This window comes from Amblyomma maculatum, chromosome 3 (genome assembly GCF_055883805.1).
Source record: "Amblyomma maculatum isolate TAMU_Amacu chromosome 3, ASM5588380v1, whole genome shotgun sequence".
NCBI classification, from domain to species: domain Eukaryota; kingdom Metazoa; phylum Arthropoda; class Arachnida; order Ixodida; family Ixodidae; genus Amblyomma; species Amblyomma maculatum.
The window spans coordinates 23,109,746-23,135,972 of record NC_139346.1 but is presented as its reverse complement, the minus strand read 5'-3'; the positions used below and the strand labels follow the sequence as shown (position 1 = coordinate 23,135,972).

Sequence of the window (26,227 nt, the reverse complement as noted above, 5' to 3'; positions counted from 1 at the left end):
GGAGCTGTACTCCTGCAGCGCGATGCAACTTCGCGTGAGAAAGTGATTGCCTTCGCCAGTCGGACTATGACTCCAGCTGAGAAAAACTACACCATTACCGAGCAGGAGTGCCTTGCCGTCGTCTGGGCTGTCCAAAAATTTCGCCCTTACCTATACGGTCGGCATTTCACAGTTGTGACCGATCACCATGCTCTTTGCTGGTTGTCTTTGCTCAAAAATTTGACAGGCCGACTTGGCCGTTGGATTCTACGCCTGCAAGAATACAATTTCGACGTCACTTATAAATCGGGTCGCCAACACCAGACGCCGACGCTCTTTCTCGCTGTCCACTTTCGGAATCGGCTTGCTGTTTTTCTTCCCAATGCATTCCACCTATGACCACAGCCGACCATCTCTTCCTCCGGCGTATATCACAACAGTCCTCATTTGATGACTCTGAAAACAAACACCGCTCTCCGCTCACAGCAATTAGCCGATGCCTACTGCCGACCCATCATCGACCGCCTTATTGGCGCTTCGGACCCACCCAATGCTCGGCTTCGCCGACAACTTCGCAATTTCAAGCTCGAAGATGGCATCCTACTCCGCTTCGTGTATTGCCCTGATGGGAACTCGCTGGATCCCAGTCGTGCCGCGTGTGCTTCGTCCACGTATACTGGCGGCTCTCCACGATGACGCTACTGCAGGTCACCTTGGTGTTGACAAAACTCTACGACCGAGTGAAAAAACGATTCTTTTGGCCTGGCCTATCTTCCTGCGTTGCCAAATACGTCGCATCCTGCCCTCTGTGCCAACGTCGCAAACGGCCGACGTCTTCGCCCGCTGGCCTTCTACAACCTGTTCCCTGTCCCGCCACGCCATTCGACGTAGTCGCATTGACTTATATGGTCCCCTACCTCTCTCCGATGGGGGTAACCATTGGATTATAACAGCTGTCGACCACCTACACGCTACGCTGAGACAGCCCCTGTACCGGACCGGTTCCGCTCAAGAAGTAGCAAATTTCTTTTTGCGATCAATTGTATTGCGTCATGGCGCTCCTCGGGTGCTCCTAAGTGACCGCGGGACGGCTTTCTTATCGGCAGTCGTTGCCGAAGTTCTTCACGCGTCATCCACCCTTCATAAGACAACCTCAAGCTACCATCCCCAGACTAACGGGCTGACTGAGCGATTTCACCGCACCTTATCGGATATGATCTCCGTGTACATCACACCGGATCATCGAAATTGGGACACTATTCTACCATTCGTCACTTTCGCCTATAACACAGCAGTACAGCGGACTACCGGTTATTCTCCATTTTTCCTCGTTTATGGCCGTCCTCCCACTACAATTCTCGACGCTTCCTTCTTCTCTACGCCCGACTACTCCACATCAGTACCTACCCAGTTCTTATCTCGCGTGGCCAGATGCCGTCATCTTGCCCGCCTCAACACAGCAGCGTGCCAGGAAGACCGCAAGAGTCGCTACGATTCTACGCATCGCGTGGTCTCTTATCGTCCCGGTGACGAATTACTGCTGTATACACCACTGCGCACCCGTGGCCTTAGTGACAAATTCCACCACCGCTACCTTGGTCCCTACGAGATTATCAGCCAAACTTATCCAGTTAACTACAAAGTCACGCCTGTTGATCCCCCAGCCGATCGACGCCACCATGGAATTGAAATTGTTCATGTTTCTCGCTTGAAACCGTTTGTGCGCCGCGGTACATCGGTTAATTAGGAGCGACCAGGCTGGCCGCTTCCGACCCCCCGGGCAGATTGCGTGAGCCTTCTGTGGACCTTCTTTCATTTGTACATGCCATGATCTTCTTCTTTCATTTGTACATACCATCATCATCGTCCCGCGGCGCCGGCTCCGGCGCGCGCCTGGGTTCGTGATCGGACTAAAACGCTAGACAAGGCTTGGCTGTCCTTGCCGTCACGACCTCGCCGTCTCGACCTAGCCTTCTTTTACAATACATATTTCGCTCGAAATCTTTTTCCTCAATCTATCTAAAAGGTGAACAGTTCATCAGCTGCGCTCAAATTTCGCATTACTAAATAACGTAATCGTTGGCATTTTTGATAAACGTATGAAGTGTTCTTCCACTGTGTATTGTTTGCCTTGGCGCAAAAATGATTGGTCGTACAGGGTGTGTGTGTGTGTGTGTGTGTGTGTGTGTGTGTGTGTGTGTGTGTGTGTGTGTGTGTGTGTGTGTGTGTGTGTGTGTGTGTGTGTGTGTGTGTGTGTGTGTGTGTGTGTGTGTGTGTGTGTGTGTGTGTGTGTGTGTGTGTGTGTGTGTGTGTGTGTGTGTGTGTGTGTGTGTGTGTGTGTGTGTGTGTGTGTGTGTGTGTGTGTGTGTGTGTGTGTGTGTGTGTGTGTGTGTGTGTGTGTGTGTGTGTGTGTGTGTGTGTGTGTGTGTGTGTGTGTGTGTGTGTTTAATAAATGTTTAGTTGAAGGTTTTCGCTGATCGCTTTCTTTCCGTGCATATATCCTTTCTAGCACGAAGTACTGCAGACACCAGAGGCCGAAAAGGCACTCTTGGTATGCAGTAGAACATAGTTCGACCGTCTACAAGGTGACGTATAATTAGCAATAACTATGTGTATATTTGTAGAGAACCGGCTTCCTTTTCTGCGAAGGAAGCAAACGCTGAAACAGAACAAGAAACCGGGCCCTAAAGCCGCGAACGCCTGCGGCCCTCGTGGAGGAAGCCAAGGCCGCTTCATGCACTTCTTAGCAAGGCTGCGACGGCTGTGCAGCGGTGCCTTTTCTCCAGGCTGACATAACGAGCGCATTTCTTTAGATAATATCAACAACGGAGCAGCCATAGCTAATTGCGACTAGACGTCACCGGCTTCCCTGTGCTGTATGCTAAGTTAGTGTACACAATTTGTGGCACATTCTGCCTCTCTTCGCGCAAAATCTAACAGGAGGTACGTGTGGCACAATTCAGCGGCTTCTAAACCAATAGCCACTATTTGCGGCACATTCTGCCCCCATTCGCGCAGAATGAGAACAGAAAGTGCATGTAGAACAGTTCAGTAGCCTGAAAGTGCTAAAAGGACAGCGTTAAAGGCCCCACTCTCCACCTAAAATCATGCGTACACTTAAACTCCGCCTTAAGGGTGTGACGTGATAGCCATCTGTGGCCCTCCAGTGCGCTTCTGCATTGAGAAATTGACGAGACGCGAATTTTAATCTGCAAAAGCCCTTTTAAACATAAAAAGTGGAGACGCAATCTGTCTTTAAAATGACGTATTAGGTTTCGGTGGAGCTTCGGTGGCCGCCCCGCCCAATGCCGGCGCCTCAGTTTAGGCAACGGGCATTCGCTAGGAGCCGACGCGATCGTCTAACAAGATAGTGCCACCTTGCGAGCAGCGGAGAGTGCACTGCAGGATCGCTCCGGCTGCGCCTGAGCGGTCATTGCAAACGGAAGCGTGCGAGTAAAGGATCTTTCGCAGTGATTTATGCATTAGGTAGCACTCGTGTTGCTCGTTTCTTCGTGTGCTGTCTTGCATTGTGCTACAATCTCGCTATGGTCACGCGCCAACAAGCCCAAATAGCCACTATTTGTGTTTTTATTATCAGTTCTCATCTTGTTTTCAAGAGACAATGTAAAAGGGGTGCGCGTTTTTGAAGCGGGAAGCGATCTGACTTGTAGGAGGTGACATCCGGCTTCTCTGGAAGCGCAGCAAATTACTCGCCTCCGACTACCAACGCGCAGCCGTACGTGTTCTTAAATTGAGCCTGTATTCAGTGAGTTTACAGTCCTGGCTGCTTTTAGGGAGTGGTTTATCGTGGCTTGTACAGCCAGTATCGTAACGCGTGCCGATAGGCCAACATATCCCACTACCTATTTTCATGCCCAGTTGCATTGTAAACGGATTTCCTCCCCACCCGCTTCCATACTATCTGGACCGGGATGGACTGGTTTGGTGCTGAGGGTGAGGGCGAGGAAGAACAACGCCTGCTCCTTCAGCAGGCTATCGATGTATCAGGCGCCTAAGCGTTGCGCTTCAATAACGTCTTCTACTACTACTATATAACACCGGTGAACTTTTATGCGTTCAATGGAATGCTGGTTGTGTTCGACAAGGGGCGCGCCATGTACAGTCACAACTGGACATGACGTCACCAGGCGATTCATGCATACACGAAGCTGACCCCTTCGGGCGCACGATCTAGGCCCCTGTGCAGCGCTTTTCATTTGCCGATTACTCGAATGCCGTACCACACAGTAAACAGAAGCAGACCCAGATGTCTGGCAGGCGTTAGTAAAGGAAGGCGTCAGCAGCATATCAAATTGATTTGCAGGATAGAGAACGCGCAGTATCTATCACAATTCACCGCGGACAGTACTACGCCGTAATGGAAGGGACGAAGGTGTGAGTGAAAGAAGAGAGGGAAATAGAGATGTCGTAGTAGAGGGCTACGATCCACCGCGCTATAATGGCTTTCACCTCATCACGAGTCAGGAATATTCCAAAGTCCAAGAAACTTCTCAGTTGAGCACCTACGCCCTATTTCCCTTACTTCTTGCTTCGGGAAGCTGTTTGAGCGAGTTATTAATACCCGTCTCACCAGATATGTTGAAGATGAAGGCATTTTCCGCACTCTATGTTTGGCTTCCGCGCCTACCTCTCTACACAAGATATCCTAATCCAACTACAATCGGAACTTCTCACGCACCCAAATCGACATCAAGTAAGAGCCATCCTGGCTTTAGATCTGCGCGGTGCCTTCGATAACGTTACCCATAGCAGCATTATTTCCAGCCTGAACTCCACCCACTGTGGTTCTCGTACCTACAACTATGTACGAGTTTTTCTAACCAATAGGAAAGCCATCCCTAATGTGGACGAAACTACTTCCACACCCATAAGTCTGGGCCCTAGGGGCACACCTCAAGGCACGATACTTTCACCACTGCTTCTCAACCTCATTATGAAGGACTTTTCCAATAAGCTCGACAGCCTTCCGGGAGTTGGACACGCCATCCACGTGGACGATGTGACCACTTGGACCGCCTATGGTAATGAAGGCGAAATTCAAGACAACCTCCAAGCGGCGACAGACCTGGTCAGTGCCTGTGCCACTTCTCGTGGCCTTGCCTGTTCCACTGAGATATCGGAAATTCTTATTATTGACCGCCGGCGATATCCCCCTTACGGTGCCACCTTGCCAATTGAGGTCATCCTGGACGGCCAAATGATAGAAGTGAAGCCGGAGATCAAGATCCTCGGCCTCGTTATCCCTTACGGCCGCTCCTATTCCTCTACTCTCAATATTAGTCAACACTACCGATAAAATATACGAATGCTTCAACGAGTTAAACATCGAAACTACGGCATTAGGGAGCGAGACGCACTGCAGCTGGTCAACGTATTCATTATCGCCCGCATTACCTACGGCACGCCATACCTTCCGCTTCGTAAGCAGCGGCTCAATCGGTTGAACACTCTTGTCAGAAAAGCGGTCGAGACAGCTCTGGGGCTTCCCCAATGCACGTCTACTGACCGCTTACTCCACACCATTGAAGAGTTGCATGAAGCACATCGCCTGGTGCAACTTGTCCGCTTAGCGGCCTCGTCCACTGGAAGACGCGTGTCCTTCAATCTCTCAATATTGCCCCGCTCTATACCACCCAAAACCGCGAAGATATGCCACAGAATATCCGCCGACAAATTACCGTCAAACCTCTCCCCAAGCACATGCATGCAGAATATCACTAAGACCGCTGACAGGCAAGAGCCACTCACCTCTCTCAAATATGGGACAGCCAACCGAACACTCTGTACGTAGACGCTGCTGGCCCTCTTAACGGACACATGGCCATTACCGTGGCATCTCCAGCGGGCACTCTCCTCAACTATGCCTCTCTTCGCACCACCGAACCGAGTATTTCCGAAGAAGCAGCCATCGCTCTGGCCGCCGCCACTAATGCACAAGCTCCCATCATGTCAGATTCCCGCACCGCGTGCCGTAACTATCTTCGCGGACGCATCGGTGCCGCTAGCCGCCGAATCCTCGCCGCTAATCCTCCGAAAAGGATCAGTATGATCTGGATTCCGGGACACCAGTCGATTCCCGGCAATGAAGCTGCCCATCGAAACGCTCGCGCGCTCCTTCCCCGAGCCTCCCCTCTCCCGGATCACACGTATGCCTTCCCGGTCCTTACATACACATATATTATGCTGAGGCATGCAAAAGGAAAGAAAAATAAAGAGCCTCTGCCCGTGCCACTAAGAACTGCTTGAACACTAAAGGCTGTCTCGCCGTACATTACCTCCCCCTTCTCCCACCCTGTCTACTCAAGAAGCAGCAACTTACCGCCGCCTGCAAACTAATACATTTATTACACGATATCTTCTAAACCTCTGGTACCCCTCCCTTTATTTCCCTGACTGCGCACATTGCGGTGAGCGGGCAACGCTCTACCACATTATTTGGGCGTGCTAAGTTACCCCTTCTGTAAGCCCTCTCCCCCACCCCTGCATGGAAGATTGGGGGCCGCCGTGCAGGACCCCTGCCCAGAGCGCCAGCAATGGCTGGCTCGTCGCGCTGTTACCGCAGCCATGGCCAACGGGTCCCTGAACTGACGCCCCCCCCCCCCCCCCCCCCCCCCCGCCTCGCTGACTAAATAAAGATGTTTTGTCCTCTTCCTCCTCCTCATCACACTTTAGTGGCCCAAAGTGCCCGCTAGACGTTTTACTTTAGTCGGCACTTTTCTTGGCTGAGCCACTGATTTGACCGACAGATTAGTCTGCTGCTGTATTTGCTGTCCACCAAAGCAGTTTTCCGACCGTCCACAGTGTAAACGTAGATATAGTGGCTGTATACGTGTACTCGTATTGCACGCTAACCTCGGCGTTTGGTGTCGGCTTTTTGTCCGGAGCTGTGTTCGCGGCTGGGACACGCCTTCCTAGGTCTCCTGGATGGCGGGATCATTCTGAAGTTAGGTCGTGGCGTCGTCGAGCTAGCCTCCGCGTGCGATGCCATAGCTGTCGATGCTGTCGACCAAGGATACACGAATAAGGTATTCTTAGTTAACGTCTCCACGAGTCTTGCTCACGCTGCTACTGCGAAGGGGGAGGTGAACTTTATTAACGTTTTGACCAGTACTTGGCGAAGCGCGGGTTGTCTTTCACATGCTCTGGTGTTTTACAACTGGGTCGCAGTTGCGGTACGTCGAAGGGAAAATTACGAAGCCCCATATATGGGCAGTGTCACATGACATGGCTTATTGATGGTTGTAAATGGGTCTACAATATGAATTTGCAAATGGGTTCCTGAATGCACAAGTACGACGCTCTTACACAGCAAGCCAATGTAAACGCAGACTTCGTGCGCCTCGGCGACGACCCGAGCTAAGACAGCAAGCTCATGTCCTGTGCTTGCAGCGTAGCCTTCAGTGCCGAGGTGCCACGTGCCGGCTGAAATATCTCGCTTACAACTGCTACAAGGCCACTTACTACAGACTTAAGTGAGCATGGCAGACTGAGGTTCTCACGAACAATCACGCTGATTAGATCCCGTAAGTTGTCTTCTCCTGTAGTTGCGTTCTCCTGGTTGCTTGCCGAAAGGACATAGAGCGGTCCTTGGAACCGACGGGATCGAGCATCTAATGTGTTCTAAGCAGTGAACGCTTTAACTGCTAAACTCGGTAACCGTCTTCGGTGGACCGCGCGGATCAGGCTGGCAAAATGGATTACGTTGCACCTCGCATCAAAATGTATTTCATTGACACATGCCAAAATCAGCACGTCGATGTTTCACTGCCTGGCGCACTGTTTTACTCTAATGCTGGAGGCGCGATTGTGAAAGCTCTTTCATCCGAACGCCTTCAGAAGATCCCATTTTAACGAAACTCAAGCGACTAAGACAGCAGCATAATTTTTGTACCACGTCATTGCCGGGTCTTCCAGAGCGAAAAGGCCTTATGTTGATCCCACTTGTTGAACACGGCTGTACATTAATACTGGTGGGTGACATCATCGTCAACCTCATGTTGGTTGGGGTTTAACGTCCCAAAGCGACTCAGCCTTATGTGATTTGCCAACTAAAACAGATATTCCTATCTGAACCCCCAGTTATCTGCTATCGTATCGAGAGCTCTACAAAATTCGAATGTTTTTATGCCTGTCTCTGGCTGTAAACACGTAATAACGCATTTAATATCATAAATAACAAAAGCCCGTTTTGGTATTTCGTAGTAAACGCAATAACATTGTTAAAACATTCCTGCCTCTCCTTTAATTGAGGGACGATGTAATCATGAAATGGTGACGTGCATAATGCACTGGCTGTCGATGTATGGTACTAGCCACAATCTTGAAATGGGTTAGTCCACAGCACGTTACAGCACGAGCATATCTTTCAAAAGGGCAGCGCGCTCAGTCGCTTTCTTAGGTTCTTTTGGTCGCGTCGAAGCTATCCCTGCAATTAATTACACGGCATTAGGTCGGCAGTTGCGGTTCGTTGCGGCCTTGTTACCTTCGTGACCGACTGCATAATCACGACGTTGTTGGCCAGTGCAAGCAGTCTTCTGCCATGGCAAAGCGATCGCTTTTCCGCGAGGCGTTTCATATCTCTACTTTTATCAAGCTTCGCTGTGAGGCATAAGCAGCTCTGATGTTGCCGGCAGTAAAATGCAGAAAGATGAACATGCCTAACAAGAACGGGGGGGGGGGGGGGGGGGGAGAAGAAACACACTTGAGTGTGCTTCCGCATACCCCCACCTGCTAAAGAAAGAAGCGCCATGAACTGAGGACGAAACACAGCGGCAGGTTGAATTGCAAACGCAAATGCCCGAGCTACTGCCACTTCAACCGCCGGCATCGGGTGGCGTTCTGCTCTTGAGTGTGAGGTACTGTGGCTCCGTCCTAGGAGAGGGCGTGGAAAGCTGACAGAGTGAACGCGTTTGGTGAAGTCTCGTTCGGTGCCCGGGTGTTCCCATTTCGGTGCTTGGATGAAGGAGAACAGGGGCCCGGATTTTGGCTTTAGGATATATTTCGACGTTCCTCAAGATCGCCAGCGATGGGAGCTAAACGCATTTCATGCTTAAAAAGCGAGGGTCGTGTTAGTGGAATGTTCTTGCAAACCAGTCAGTTCATTTCGGGCTAAGTAAACGTTACGCGAATACGACGACGACGAGAGGACGACGGACGAACCGTCCGTAGACGAAGCAACACGTCATCAGACGTCACGGGCTCCGCCTCATCCGCGGGTGGCAGACGAGGCGACTGACGACGTCACGGACCGAAACCGCCGGAGGCCGCAGCCGCACGGCTCCTTGCGGCTCCACCTCCGCATTGGAAAATGGCAGGCGACGACATTCCAAGCCAACTACTCCGCATTGTTGACTAGGAAGCCTCAATGGCTGGAAAGGCGACAGCGTCGACACACCCTATTGTTGAAACTCCAAAAGCGCCCCCCCCCCCCTACTTTAAGAAAAAAACAAAAACACTATTGTTGCCCCACTTAGAAGATGTAGTTCTGCTTGCAAGATAGCAGATAACCCTCCCATTTTGACAGAGATAAGCGCGCCAGTTTTTGGCTGCCGAAGGCTGCGCCGTCCGCGGACGAGATGGAGCTAGTGACGTCGCGTCACGTGGTGCTCGTCCGTTTGCGGACTCCAGCGATTCCATCCGTCGTCTAAATTAGCCTTTAATCTCACGGCCTCGTCCGTTCGCTCAGTCTTCCCTTCCCTCGAGCTTTGGTAGCACAGGGTATATAGGGCAAGATCACTTCCTAACGTCACATGCAGTATCAACGAGCAGGCATCGGTACCATAGTGCGTTGGGTTCGCGGCCAGTCGGACGCAGAGGAAGGTCTCCTTGGCCCAGGCCAGGCATCCGTCAGTGCTGGACAGTGCCCCCAGCGACAGCTCAGCATTGAGGTGCTCAGCCAGGCCAGAACGAAGCAAACTGCTCTCCAGCACGCTCAGGCCCTGCGACTCATAGTGGGCCTGCACACATAAGAGTACGTCTACATGAGGAGAGCCAAAGTCATGGAACATCCCGACTTGACTATATGCACATCACGTAAGCAGATACCGATGGGATTTTTTTTCTTCCTCGTATGCGTAGTTCTCATAGATGCCATACGTTCCATGAGGTTTACGTAAAGCCACTGGAAAAAAAGTGGGGGGGAATTAAAGCACCTCTAAGGGAATGACGCGAAAGCGTTAATTGCTGCCATCTGTGGCTCCCCTTGCGGATTCGCTTTCCTGTATTTGCACTTTGCTACTTGCGTAATCATTAGTTTTTTATTTGTTTCTCTATTCCCAACTAGTTACCACACAGTCATAAGCTACCCAATAATAATGTAGAGGCTACCTGACAGATAGAAAGCTCCACGTTTTTGAAGCTGTGCCAGCGTGGTTAAGTTATAGCGTGTTTGACTCAGGATTCAAAGATCTCGGGGGGCGCAATTTCTATCTCGTGCTCCCATCTGAAACGAGCCACCAGAGTTGGCAGCTCCTGCCAACTCGTCAATGTCACGTGGTTTCTTGACGCCACTCAGAACACTGACCAACCAGCGCTCGGCTATGGAATCTACCGACTGTCGGAGACATTTTGGTGGAAATCCGATAATGGCAACGTCTCATTTTGCACATAATGCAGGCACTGGTGTTCTGTAGCGTGAGCTCAGAGAGACTACTGAATGCAGATGTGTAACGTAGATGCACGAGTAAATGTATTTCACAACAAAGTAGGTGAAATTATTGAAGGCCACTCAAAATCTCAGAGTAACTCAGGAAGCAGGACGGGAAAGAACGTATTGTATAGTTTCGTGTTCATCTGCATTTGCTATACAAATGGTGGGAGGATTTGGAAGAACAGCACCGAAGCAAGATCGGAGTGCACCCTTTTCCGAGAAGCGTTCACCCGGAATTTAATACGGAAGAAACGCTGGGCAGAAGAACGCCAAACCAACCGAGGTAGGGAAGGCAGGGGGGGGGGGGGCACAGGCAGTTTACGTAGACTCTACGGGGCCGTTCAACGGGATGAAGACAGTAGCATAGAATCCCGCAGCATGGAAACCAAAGCACAGATGTGGGAACGAAATTCGCAAATTGGACATCAGTTCAATGCCAAAGAATTAGGAGGTGGCGGTCGCCTTCGGCGATGGTTTCCCGGACGGCCTCCTGTATAATTACAGACTCCCAAGCGGCTATTCCGGTTGGATGATTAGTAAACCCACAAGAAGAATACTCCAAACCGGGGAAAGTTAAGTATTTCAGTCCATAGTGATCTGAACCCCAGGACACCCTGTGGACGTTGAAAACAAATGTACTGAGTTCGCTGCATGTGCCCTATTACCCAGGTACCCGAACGTTCGCGGGAACATATTTATTCGGAACTGCTCGTAAGTTGTTCCAAAAACGTCTGTGCTTTACAAGGAAAGTAAGATCGAGCAGGGCAAAACATAAAAAGGAAAAATGTACATCCTAAACAATTACAATACTTATATCAACTGCGTGAAAGGCAGCTGTGCACCGAAACTCGTACTATCCGCCGCATTGCACTTTCTGAGGCGGGGAGCCTAACTATGGCATGGGCATGCCAGAAGGACATAAATATCGCCAGAAATAATGATCCAGCTACCGATGACTTAGAAGCGGGGCTGCTCGGTTCACATCAGGAAGACTAGTGGGCTGGTCAACCATGCAAGAACGGCTGCAGAAAATCAATGGACGCCTGGAGTGAGAGCTCATCCAACAAAACTCTCTTTATTCTGCTCGATAAATCCCCCTCCCCACACACAGTCACTTACACTCACACGCACACACACACACACCCAACACACCGGGCGACCCTAACGCTCCGTCGCGTTAAAAAGATGCGTAAGGTCAAATTATGGCTTAACTTGAATCAAATTTAGCTAGATAGACGCTTCACCGGCAGTCACCTCTGGCACGCAAAAACGGGCCTTTGAAACGCATAACCAGGCAGTCTCTCCCGTGAGGCGCAAGAACGGCCGGCGTCCACAAAAGACCCACTAGAAGAGATGACAGAGACCTGAACTGATTTGAAATGCGAAGAAAAGACTGATGATGTAGAACGGCCCTATGAATCAATTGTTGCAGTGTCAGTGCCTCTTCCCGCTCTCTCCAAGGAAGAAATAGGGAAGGCGCTGGTAGTGCACAAAACGTTTGTAATCGCATCTGGCACTGCGCACACACCCAGCGCTAGGTCAGTCCTGGGCCCACGCTTAAAGCGAAATATGATCTATGTTTCTCCAGCTGTGCGGCCTGTGCATGTCAGGGGCAGAGAGTTATTGCTCCGTCTCTGGTGATGTACCTGCTCTTCCTCCTTTCTCAACCGGCGCTCCTCCTCTTCAGCGGCTAATTAACACGCCTGAGGTAGGATGGTTGTCCTCACACTATGCCACGTGGTACAGCTGCTCTCGCTGTATGTATAGCTTTTCTAGCAAAGTGTTCATTTTAAGGCTTCACGTGCATTCCTGTGTTCCCCTATAGGGCTGGAATGTGCATGGAAGCTGACGAAAGGGGCTATACTTAAGTTGATGACAACGCAGAGAGTTATGGAACGAAAAATGGTAGAAGAAACTTCGAGTGATAGGAAGCGTGATGAGTAGGTCGGAGAAATAACTCGAGGTAATGACATTCTAGTGTAAATCAAGAATAAATGGGCATGGGCAGGGTATGTAGCGCGAATAAAGGATAATTGGTGGTCACTTACGGCAACAAACAGGATACTAAGGGAAGAAAAGCGTAGCAGGGGGCGGCAGAAAGTTAGGTGGGCGGATGAGGTTAAGAAGTTCGCAGGGGTCGACGGATGCAGCTAGCACAGGACCGGGTCAGCTGGAGAAATATGGGAGAGACCTTCGTCCTGCAGTGGGTATAGTCAAGCTGTTGCTGCTGTTGATGGTGATGTACAGTCTCACTTTTAGCGCATGTGCGATTGTGGCATCAGGATACGTAATTAATTATAAATTCGAGGTTGTCTCCCGACTTCTTTCTCCGCTATGGGCGAAGCATAGGCCCAATCACAGCTAGGCATGCCTGCACACGCGAAACCGCAGACCGTAGCAGGTAGACCGCCTGTTTGCTAGAAAAGTTGTGCACTGCTTTGAGATTCACAGAACAGAACAAGGCAAACAGAAGCAGCAAGTACACGCAAGGGCACTTAACTAGCAAATCTTGTCTTCCTGAAAAATGTGGGAAACTGAGGTATTATAAAAACAGGGGAAATCACGCTTTCAGTAAAGCCATAATAATCGGCTGTGATTCGATGGCATGTTTCTTCTCGGGTCGATAGACTCTTGGGTGAGTTGCATTCGTTCTGGTGCATATTGTCACGTAGCCGTTTAGGCCCGTAACCAGAAGGTTGGTTTTAATAGGGAGTTGACCTAGAAGGCACAGAAGAGCAGGTCCAGAGAGCACTGAGTGACAGCAGCCGACTTCCGCTTCTTCTCGAACGCCACGGGGGCCACTTCTTCGAGTCCGCGCACGAGACTCTCGATGAGCAGCCGCCTAGCGGCTGCTGTTGCACACGCTACAATATTTTTGGGGCCTTTGTTTCTTTGAAATTCCGGGCTGGTACCTTAAGTAAAAACGTTTGTCATCATCATCATCATCACCAGCCTGACTATAGGGAACCGGCGCTGGAGTTTGGATAGATGGATGGATGGATGGATGGATGGAATATAGGAGCGTCCCCTTTGAAACGGGGTGCTAGCAGTAGCTACCATGTTCATTTTTCTCCCTATATCTTAATTATTGATTTAGAATGATTAACTAAACCGTCATTCTATTTATTAAATTTTGTTCCTACATTACTAACATTATGTCACTTCTCTGCTTTTAAGCCACCAATCTTCCAGTCGTTTTTTGCTAGTTTCCACCGCCGGTTTATTCACCCGGCCACTGTTATCTCTAAACCCCAGAGCTTCAGGAACAGTGATTGCGCCTGCACGAACTTCCGGATGGATGCCATTACATTCGAGTATAATATGGTCAATTGTTTAACTGGAGTTTCCACATACAGCACATGCGTCATCTCCATTGTTAAATTTCTTTTTGTAGCTGCGTGTTCTAAGGCACTCTGATCTAGCTTCAAAAAGTAGGGCACTGCCTCTTGAATTATCAAAGAAATCTTCCTTCCTGATCTGCATTTTCCACTTTCGGTATAATACCACATTCTGTTTCTTTTCCATCGAATTTATCCAATTTTTACCTTCTGTGTTTTTCACCTGTTGCTTAATGCTCTTTATTTCTCCGTCCCTGTTACTACCCTACTTACTAGTTAGTTTCCTAGTTCTTTTCCTCCATTGTGAGTCAACGCTTTTTAGGTACAGGTATTTAAATACTTTAGCTGCCCATCTATTACTGTCCAATTTCCTAAGGCGTTCCTCATATAATATTTTTTCTGAGCTTCCCGTACTTCGAAAGATGCCCAGCCCATATCTCCCTGTACCGCCTCATTTGTAGTTTTGCCGTGGGCACCTAGTGCTAATCGTCCAACGGATCTCTGATTTGTTTCTAATGTCGACTGTACCTCTGATTTTACGCACAAAACCGCATTTCCGAAAGTAAGTCCGGGCACCATAATTCCTTTCCAAATACCCCTCAAAATCTGATACCTATTGTATCTCGACAATGCCTTGTGCTTCATTATCCCGCATTCCTTCGCCCTTTGGCCTGAAGTGATTGCTCATGCTTTCCAATGTATGCCAATCCTTCGTTTACCCATACCCCCAGATATTTATATTCTGCTACTCTAGGTATTTCAAGGCCTTGTGTTTTAAGACCCTGATCAGTTGAGCCGTTGAAAATCATCAGACCCGACTTAACTGCGCTGAAACTGAAGCCTAGAGCGTCCCCTTCGTCTCCGCAATACTTAACTAGAGTTTGCAATTCTTCCAGGCTCTCAGCTAGCAGCACAATAGCGTCTGCATACATCAAACCGGGGAGGCGCTCGCCTTTCTACCTAATCTATATGACAGGTTAAAACCTAGGTTACTGTCTTGTATCCTCCGTTCCAGGTTTATCATATAAAGCATGAACAGCGCCGGTGATAGAGGACAGCCTTGTCTTAATCCTTTGCATACTTTGACATCCTCCGTACTTCTTATCCCTTCCCACGTAATTTCTACTTTGTTATCCCGGTATATTTCTTGTAGGAACTCTATTATCTCATAACCGATACCTTCTTCTTTTAATATGTTCCACAGGAGTTCCCTGCTTACATTGTCGTACGCCCCGTTTTCCGCGTACCGCCAGCGCCATCTAGTGGTCATCGCGCCTTTATCTTGGTGGGACGGCTGAGACTGCCGCGGCTCGAGGCGCTGAAGAGCGACTAATTTACCGCGAAACCAAAAGCATGCTACTGCGTTTAGAAGCACTCGGTTACGATAAATGTATTGCCCTGTATTCCATTCCACCGCAGTCACACAAGCCACAGTAACGGTAGAACTCAGCTGGAGACTGGATGAGTACGGAGGATTGTTGAGTTTCTCGTTTGAGTACTACTTATTACGCTTCATAACGTGGCTTCGCCTGCCATAGCGTACATATAAAGTTTTGTGTATTCGCTTTTATCATTTGCGCAGTCCGATGATAACGTGTTGTGAAGGGCGCCTTTCAGAGCGGACCTGAGCTTGAGGTTCACGCGCGAGCATCGAATCGTTGAGCGTGGACACTTGAGTGGGGCCGTTGCAAGATGGACGGCAAGTCAAAGTCGACAAAGGCTGGAAGTAAGTGGCATCCTGGTGTGCATATTGCGATCATCTATTGATGAAAAACTGAGAGAGTTAACCACCTAACCGAATACGCAGTATTTTGTTGGAAGTGCAATGAGTCGGGTAATGCCATAACCGGCATGCTTTCAGGCTTCCTTATTTAGATTATCGCAAATCCCTAGTATCCCTTCAAAAACTTCTGAATGGGTCAGTAAGTGAGCCGGGTTTAAAAAACAACTCCCCAATTAGAGAATTAATTTATTCTTTGTTTACTTCGAATAAAAGATGTATACCGTCAGAAGCACAGAAAGCACTTTTTGCGTTTAAGTTGAATATTTTAGTTTGATGGCTGACGTATCGCTGAAAACATTCGTGCAATTATAGCACACGTACAAATTAGGTAGATAGCCTTCACAGTCAATCCAGAACAACTCGCGTATTGTAAATATCACGCTGTACGATCTAGCTTCTTCAGGATGAATGATTGTTGTATGGCACGTATGCTACTAAGTCACCATGATTGCTCGAGTATTTTATTTGGGCATGAAATATATCTATCTTTCTATCGAAATCGATCGAGATCGGCGTATCGGGTCTAAATACGCCGATCTCTAGTCGCACTCGGCGCACGGGGTGGCTGGGGAAGGGGGGGGGGGGGGGGTACGTCAATGTATTGCCTGCTGAAATTTTCATTCTGTGCAGGGAGCAAAGCGTAGCAACTTTGTTGTTTAAAGTTTGCGTGTAGATTTTTTTTTATTAACCATCACCGATACTAACACCACCCTTCGATGCAGTTCACACTTGTCTCTTAAGATAGAGAGCGCGGGTTTAGACTAAAGAGATTTAAGATATTGCACCTCTCCACCACACGCTAGCATTGTAGGGCACCGATAATTTCCCCTCAACATTTATGAATGGAACGATTGTGGCCACTTAACTGTTTTCAGTCCTAGCAGTGTGAACCTATTAGATCCGTGCTTCGCAGCGGGTGTTATTCGCTTCAAAGAATGAGCACAATACACTTAAACCATCAATTGCTAGTCGTTCGCTGTCGCTAACAGGCAAGTATCGAAACGTGACTGCAGGCATTAGTTTCTCTGTGATGCGTTCAACAGCCTTGCCTTAAATAAGCACCTAAAATTAAGTGCCTCGTGACACACGAGACACGTTATTGGTCGACAAATTTTCTCATCATGAAGCTGTTGAATGATTACTGTTCTTGAAAAGGGCAATTGGTAAGTACATGCACGAATTCAATGCGCCTAACACGCTCCGTATTCCCAAATCCTGGCGAATGTTACCCAGGAACGCGTGGCCGACGAAGTGGCGTGATCGCATAACATTATAGCAGGGCGGTCGTTTCATTTTGCTCTGATATATTTACCCTCCACCAGCGATGCTTCAACACAGGAGAATCGTATTTGTCAGAAAGCGGCCACAGTGCAGGGTAGCTCAACTTTGCAAATACCCCATAGCAAGAAAAAGAAAAGAAAGACTGAACTCACGAGAACCGTTTCAAACCTGCGGGTAGCGACATTATAGCTTAAATATTGCAACGGCGGCGCGGCTGGTAGCCAAGTTGGCAGGCAGCTGAGGAGGTCAGGTTGTGCCTTTAATTTAATCAAAAAGGAAATTCCAAGTTCTTCAAAACATTAACTCTGCGATAAAAGCATTACGCACGAAATAGAAAGCTCTCAATCCGCCGATGGACGTAGCCACGAAACGACTAGCGGCGTACTCCGTCCTACTATACGCTTCCTCATTTTGAAACCAGGTGGCGCTGAGTGTATGATGTTAAGTGTATGATGTTAGCGCAGATAGCAGCAGACATAGAGGAAGCAATAGAAAAAGCCCCATGGAAGACTGGGATTATGAACAGGTAGAACTACTCATAAGGAGTAAAATTCAGGACGTTAAAGTAGCAAACCGCTGGAATGGAAAGAGGAAGCCACGGAGCTGGTGGAATAAGGAAATCAGGGAAGCTATTGAACAACGACGGGCTGCTTCAAGGGAACACCGAATGGCAAAGAAAGCAGAGGTATCTCAGGAGGAAATCGACCAAAAATGGGAATCATATCGACAAAAGAAACTTCAAGTGCAGGCCCTCGTCCAAAGTAAAATAAGACAGTCCACCGATCGCTGGATGGCTGATATACACGATGCCTCTAGAGGCGGAGCAAGAAACTTCTGGAACCATATAAGCTGGCTAGGGAAGAAGAATCAAAGAAAGCAGGATCGGATTCAAGATAACGAGGGAAATTGTTTAAAGGGAGATAACGCAGTGAACAACATTACATCAGTTATAGCCGAGTCATTTAAGAGCGACGATGGGATAATCTTCGCAAATCAGGAAGCAACACAAGGTAGCAGAATACAAAGCACCTTAGAACTGACCAATCTAAACTGGAAAAAAGCAGAAAAAAATATTCCTAAAAACACATCTACAGGAATAGATGGAATTCCGATCAAGCTGATTAATGAACTCGGTCCAAAAAGTAAGGAAACGTTGTTAAAAGCTTTGGAAACAGTCATAGCGAATAAGCAAATTCCGAACAGCTGGCGGAAGAGTAAAATGAATTTGATTTATAAAGGGAAAGGAGAAAGGATGCACATAAAATCCTAGAGGCCGATTACCTTAACATCTCTAATGTACAGGTTAGCCATGCAGGCGGTGAAATTAAAGGTGCAAGCATGGGTTGAAAGTAACAAGATACTCGGAGAACTTCAGAACGGCTTTAGAAATGGTAGGCGCTTAGGTGATTGCCTGTTCGTGCTTACCCAATGCATCGAAATATCAAGAGTGGAATATAGACCTTTGTATTTGGCCTTCCTGGACATAAACGGGGCGTACGACAACGTAAGCAGGGAACTCCTGTGGAACATATTAAAAGAAGAAGGTATCGGTTATGAGATAATACAGTTCCTACAGGAAATATACCGGGATAACAAAGTATAAATTACGTGGGAAGGGATAAGAAGTACGGAGGATGTCAAGGTATGCAAATGATTAAGACAAGGCTGTCCTCTATCACCGGTGCTGTTCATGCTTTATATGATAAACCTGGAACGTAGGATACAAGACAGTAACCTAGGTTTTAACCTGTCATACAGATTAGGTGGAAAGGCGGTAGAGCAGCGCCTCCCCGGTTTGATGTATGCAGAGGATATTGTGCTGCTGGCTGAGAGTCTGGAAGAATTGCAAACTCTAGTTAAGTATTGCGGAGATGAAGGGGACGCTCTAGGCTTCAGTTTCAGCGCAGTTAAGTCGGGTCTGATGACTTTCAACGGCTCAACTGATCAGGGTCTTAAAATTCAAGGCCTTGAAATACCTAGAGTAGCAGAATATAAATATTTGGGGGTATGGGTAAACGAAGGATTGGCATACATTGGAAAGCATGAGCAATCACTTAAGGCCAAAGGGCGAAGGAATGCCGGGATAATGAAGCATAAGGCATTGTGGGGATACAATAGGTATGAGGTATTGAGGGGTATTTGGAGAGGAATTATGGTGCCCGGACTTACTTTCGGAAATGCGGTTTTGTGCGTAACATCAGAGGTACAGTCGACATTAGAAACAAATCAGAGATCCGTTGGACGATTAGCACTAGGTGCCCACGGCAAAACTACATATGAGGCGGTACAGGGAGATATGGGCTGGACATCTTTCGATGTACGGGAAGCTCAGAGTAAAATATTATATCAGGAACGTCTGAGGAAATTGGACAGTAACAGATGGGCAGCTAAAGTATTTAAATACCTGTACCTAAAAAGCGTTGACTCACAATGAAGGAAAAGAACTAGGAAACTAACTAGTAAGTATGCTAGTAACAAGGACGGAGAAATAAAGAGCATTAAGCAACAGGTGAAAAACACAGAAGATAAAAATTGGATAAATTCGATGGAAAAAAAACAGAGTGTGGAATTATACCGAAAGTGGAAAATGCAGATCAGGAAAATGCAGATCAGGAAGGAAGATTTATTTGATAACTCAAGAGGCAGTGCCCTACGTTTTGAAGCTAGATCAGGGTGCCTTAGAACACGCAGCTACAAAAAGAAGTTTAACAATGGAGATGACGCATGTGCTGTATGTGGAAACTCCAGTGAAACAATTGACCATATTATACTCGAATGCAATGGTATCCATCCGGAAGTTGATGCAAGCGCAATCACTGTTCCTGAAGCTCTGGGGTTTAGAGATAACAGTGGCCGGGTGAATAAACCGGCGGTGGAAACTAGCAAAAAACGGCTGGAAGATTGGTGGCTTAAAAGCAGAGAAGTGACATAATGTTAGTAATGTAGGAGCAAAATATAATAAATAGAATGATGGCTTAGTTAACCAATCTAAATCAATTATTAAGATATAGGGAGAAAATGAGCATGATAGCTACTACTACCACCCCGTTTCAAAGGGGACGCTCCTATATTTCATCCACCCATCCATAAGCGCGCCTCCTGGGCAGCGCAGGTTCCCCATACCCACTGCAGGGCGAAGGCCTCTCCCATATCCCTCCAATTAACCCGGTCGTGTGCCAGCTGCATTCACTTGACCCCTGCGAACTTCTTAACTTCATTCGCCCACCTAAATTTCTGCCGCCCATTGCTACGCTTTCCTTCCCTTGCAATCCAGTTTGTTGCCCTAATCGACCATTGGTTATCGTGCTACATCTCCTGCCTATGCCCATTTCTTCATGATTTCCATTAGAATATCAGTGACTTGAGTTATTTCTATAATCCACACTGCACGTTTCCTTTCTCTTAACATTATCCCTGCCATTTTTATTTCCAGAACTTAAGTAGAACCCTCTTTGTTAGCTTCCACGTTTCCGCCCCATAGGTGAGTACAGGTAAGATGCAACTGTTGTATACTTTCCTCTTGAGCGATGCCGGTAAGCATAATCTGGGAGTGCTTGTCAAATGCGCTCCATCCCACTCTTATTCTTCTTGTTATTTTCCTTTCATGAGCCAGATCTGCGGGTACTACCTGTCCTAAATAGACGGTCGTGTTAGTATATATTTTGTCTTTATCCGGAAGCGCATTTATGTGACGCTGAAACACGTACTGCGTTCTCCACATCGCACATTCCGCACTTCTGTAATATAAAGTAATAGCTTCCTTGAGACGGTCACCTAATGCTCGAGCCAGGTCTCTCAAGCAAATCGGTGTTGCTCTAACCGCACGTTTCTGACAAGCTGAGAAAGCTAGCGCTTCTCAGCGAAAAACTGAACATCACAGAACAACGTAGAATTCGACCTAGCTCAGAAGAAAGTGTAAGTAGGCAGCGAAATTGCTGAGCGCGCCTTTGTCTAATCGATCTCTAACGCTCCAGTTTCAAGGTGCTCTTATACCCGCACAACAGTCACCCACCTTCAGCGACGCCTTGGTCATGATGACGGCCGTCCCACAGGTGTCGTACTGCAGAAGAAGAGGACAGTGAGCACAAGTGGTTCTCACAACGGCATTCTCCTCCTATCCCCTATTTCACGGCGCAGGCTGGGTTATATTGACTTTATTTCCCTTTCAAGTGCGTCCCTTGACGGATGGCGTTATTCCATTATCTCAGAGGTATGGTCATCTGAGCAGGGTAACCTGGCGACAAATAGCGGAAATAAGAGCGCGAGTAAATCCCGCAAATTCCTGAGGTTTTTACCGCTTTAGGTTACATTGTGTGATGTTTATTTATTCTTAATAGCCGCAAAAGCACCGTGAACAGACAGGAGGTGATGGTATGGCAACGGTTACACTATGCGATTACCTTTATCGTAATCAATTCCTGCCTTCATTGAGTGCATGTTACCTTTAGGTTGCATTCAGAGACACCTATCAGCAACAATCACCGTTTAACTCACTGAGAGAGAACCAGTGAGGAGGAAAGAGTTGGGGGTCACTACTGCTTAGAGTACGAAATTATGCTAATGACTGTACTACCAAGCACCACATACCTATAGTAACAACTACTTCTGTGTGTCAAAGACACCGCACTGCTCTGCTCAGGCGCAACCCGTGTTTCACCAAGGTTTTCAGCCCATAGCAACAGCCACTTTCACTGAAACTACCCAGTTCAATGGCACGAGAACACCGCATGAATCCTAACCATACTAACGCCAGCGTACCTTCTACAGACTTCAGCTACAACAAGGATCAATATCCCCAGATGGTAACGATTGCAAAAACAGACTGGAACTTTTTTCCAGATCGAAATAGGCCTATATTGATGCGGATAATTGGTGAAACATGAAGGGTTATAAGCTTAAGAGGGGGCTTATTCGCGAATATATTCGCGAACGACTGAAGTAAAGCTCCTTTTTAGCCCTCTTCAGTTGCGAACATTGACACAAGATGGTAACGTTCGGGATTTTTCACGCCCCAAAACGTCTCGGGAGCAGTTTTTAAAGACATTATAGGGCTTGTCTTCGCGGCGCGTAAGCAATAGTCAGTGTAAAATGCCGCCCAGAGAGGGTTGGCAAGACAAATGCTGTCATAAGATTCTCGTTCTTCGGCATATGTTGATGATCTGGCTTCACGAACAAGCAATGGCGAGAAGGAAAAAAAAAGGGCAGCGGTAAGGGCTCACGCGCTCGCTCATTTTTCTCTCTCAAGTCTTCTGGGCGGCATCGCAGTTAGATAAGCCCTGCGGACAGGACAGCACAACCTCGATTCGGCGTGTTTCTTTTCCTCTAACACAGCGCAACGCAAAGGCTTGTTTCCATTAATAAGAAACATTTACCGCTGATACAAGGACAAACAACGGCGTACTCATCAGGACACTATAATAAGCGTCGCCTTGCAAGTTCAGTCCTTTGCCTCCTATCTTTGTGCGTACGCTCAATCATTTGCAGTCATAGCATATCTCCAGGAATCTTGTTTCCAATACGCACTAGTGTCATTTACTTACATTCACAACAAGCTAAATATTTCGACATGGGTTGTTAGGAGACAACAAGTGCTACCAAAAGATGTGAGGGAACAAACGTAAGTTATTGACACGGACTGGTTCCGTAATGCGAAGAGAGCATACAGATGATCCTTAACAGTGGCATATGCCCTGTATACATGAACTAGACACAGTCAGATTGAGTAAGGCTGTCGAGCAAAAACCCGGTTGTTGGGTTCAGGTATACATACTCGGGTCGAGTAAAGTAGGCAACGGAGTGGGTGGACTTCACTCGCTTGACCAGCTAGGCGAGAAGCTTTAAAGGCTGTCGAGTCTGAGAGTTGAGTTTTGGGGAGCTCTAGGACCAAAAAACTTCCGGCGCGGCTGAATGTCAGCTAAAAGGCACCGCAATCAAACACTAGCAGGAAGCTCGCACAATAACTTCGAATCTCGACGCTAGGCGCCGCTGCACACTTACGCACTAGACGTGAGTTCTTGTGAATACCAAGTGAGTCAAGTGAGGGTGACCTTGCTTACTCGACGCTGACTCGACCCTTAGCTGTCGAGTCCATGCGAACAGGGCTATATTAGATTGCAAGGGAAGGCAAGCATGGCTTATGTGTGGTATAAAATTACGAGGCCAATGAGATTAAAAAATTTAAGGGCATCAAATAGACTGGTATAGGTCTGAGTTGACTGGAGGGATATGGGAGAGAGGCCTTTGTCCTGCGGAGGGTATAGAGAGGCTGATGAAGATGATGGATGTCAGAGAAAAACTTGGAAATAGCGTTCGGGCGTTCTCTGGTGAAAGAAGCGAGGCTCACCTGCGGTCTTCCTGCCCTGCCGAGCATCTGGTCGAGCACCAGGTCCGGGTAGAGTTGCTCGCGCCCCCCGTAAGTCGTTGTGCCCCGAACCACCACCAGGCGAGCGGGTAGGTTGACGCCCACGGCCAGGGTGCTCGTACTCACCAGTGCTCGCAGCGCGCCCGCGCGGAACAGGCTCTCGAGCGCCGTGCGATCGGCAGCGGCCAGGCCCGCGTGGTGCCAGCCCACAGCCGAGCGATGCACCAGCTCTGCGACGTGTAACAAGGGATCTTCGACATGCAGTTGACTCAGCAGCTCTTCTAAAGAAATCGTATTGCTTTAACCTTAGGTACACCTATTGCAAGGAACAGCGCGTTATATATGAACTGACACCTTGCCCTTACTGTCCACCTCAGGGTACAGGTGTTCGTTACAGAGGGGAGGGGCGGATACAGGATAGTTATAATGTAAAGACAAAAGGCCAACTTGAAGTGACAAAATTCTACAAAATAAAAAAAACAGGTTGACTGCTTAAGCTGCCGCACAAAGGAAAAAAATATAGAATAACGAGGTAATTTATAGGATGACGGCATGATGTCGAAAACATCCCAGCAAGAACGTAAAATGTAAAGAACACAGTACACAATGAAGAAAAAGAATAAATATACAAGAGTTAGAACCCTATACAAAAAAAGACCTTTGAACCGTGGATTTCAAATTTCCTTCAACAGTTATGCTTCTTGATGCAGAGAGGTTATTTAAATCATGACTGGTCCAAGAAAGAAACGAATGAAAATAAGCAACCGTGTTTAAGAATGGAAAGTGTGCATTTACTGTGGTTACGGCGAAATTAGATGTACGAGGGTAGTTTAATCCATACGGAGTGCAACGCGGAATCGTGGTGGCATATTTTATGGAAAAGTGAAAAGCAGGAGAGCTTTCTTCGAGTCGATAAGAGCTGGAGATGTATGTTTCCATATTGTTAACGCTGGCGGTCCTTTGAAAGTTGTTTAAAATGAACCGGGACTGAGCTATTTTGTAGTGCTGCAAGGAATTGTGTGAGGTTTATCATGACCGGGATCCCAAACAGATGATGCGTATTCAAGATGTGAACGGATGTAGGTGGTATACATAACTTTAAGGATGATGGTGCCAGGAAGAAATTACGACGACTGTATCCAAATGTACGACTGGCTATAGAAATCATGAAATTGGCATGTAACTTCCAAAATAGATCGTTGGTAATTATTACAAGGTAGCGCGGTATGATGTAAAATACTGCAATGAGACGCTATTGATGAGACGTGGAACTTGTTAGTTTAGTGCGCGATACCCTCATTGATTTGCATTTGTTGATATGCATGCGCCATTTAGTGAACCAGTCGTTACTATTCTGACAAACATTTGAGCAATTCTGCTTGACGACAATATTATTAATGTCATTCTGAATAGGACATCCCAATTATCAGTTGGTTTGCGGTACAATATACAGCCATCAGCAAATTGACACCTTTTGCAAGAAATGTAGAAGGCAAGTCATTTATGCAAATCAAGAATGTATATATACAGGCAACATTAAACCCCAAAGAGTAGCAGGTGGGACAGCGGCCGATGTAGCTCAGTTGGAAGAGCACCGGACGCGATATTTGGAGGTCGTGGGTTCGGTTCCCACCATCGGCACATTGTTTTTCCTTCTACTTTGTATTTAATTATCTTTCCCCTAAGCAGATTACATTACTAATTTATGTGGAAACCAAAGTAAAAATTTAAAAAAAAGTACATATGAAAATCAATATGCAGAAGACAAAGGTAATGTACAACATCTGGAAGGAACAGCAGTTTGCATTAGATAGCGAAGTACTGGAAGAAGTAGGCGAATATGCCTACTTAGGACAGGTAGTAACCGCAGATCCAGACCATTAAAAGGAAATAAGAAGAATAAGATTGAGATGGAGCGCATTTGGCAAGCACTCACAGATTATGACTAGCAGCTTACCGCTATCGCTAAAGAGGAAAGTATATAACAGTTGCATCTTACCTGTACTCACCTAAGGGGCTGAAACGTGGAGGCTAACCAAGAGAGTTCTACTTAAGTTGAGGACAACCCAGAGGGCTATGGAACGAAAAATGGTAGGGGTAACATTAACATTAACATTAACATTAACAGGGGTACCCCTACCATTAAATGGTAGGGGTAACAGTAAAGAGGACTGGGCTGCGTCCGAGCATAAAATTACAAAGCTCTGCTCGGAATACCTTGGCATATCAATGAGTGGTAACCAGTTTGAGCGTGTTCACAGGCTAGGTCGGTTTTCACCACACGAAATCAGGCCTATTATAGCAAAGTTTGCTCATTATAAAGATAAAGAATACGTTCTGGCCTCAGCACGCAATTTGAAGGGTACTTCATTTTCAATCAGCCAGGACTTTTCGATGCCCACGCGGCATGCTAGAAAAAGGTTAATCGATTTCGCTGGCTTGCAAGACAAACCTTTCAAATTGTCTGTTGACAAGCTGCGTATCGGTAACTCCACCTACACCTACGACCCTGAGACAGATAAGGTACTAACCTCAAACAGATAGCAACGATCTATTGTCGGCAGCTGCGCTCACGAGCACCCTCACAGGCCTGAGACGGCACGTTCGCTATCCATATCATATACTAACATTCGAAGCCTCATGCCTAAGCGTGACCAGATCTGTTCATTGCTAACCGACAATGACACTGACATTCTCATTTTAACCGAGACTTGGTTGCATGCTGATATAGCGGATAAAGAAATCCTCCCCGAAAACAACAGTTTCAGCATACACCGGCGTGATCGCAGTGACAAAAGAGGTGGTGGGGTCCTGAT

At 47.5% G+C, this 26,227-nt stretch overlaps 1 protein-coding gene across 1 annotated transcript in view; it reads right to left on the bottom strand.

The window, feature by feature from the left end:
• LOC146194338 (putative ATP-dependent DNA helicase HFM1) overlaps positions 1-26,227 on the bottom strand; it is a 212,462-nt gene that overhangs the window by 134,381 nt on the left and 51,854 nt on the right. Inside the window, exons 3-5 of the mRNA XM_084596530.1 lie at positions 23,394-23,641; positions 21,063-21,110; positions 9,779-9,956 (exon numbers count right to left, since the gene is read on the bottom strand). Coding sequence (XP_084452656.1) covers positions 9,779-9,956; positions 21,063-21,110; positions 23,394-23,641 — 474 coding nt within the window. The remainder of the gene's footprint in view (positions 1-9,778; positions 9,957-21,062; positions 21,111-23,393; positions 23,642-26,227) is intronic.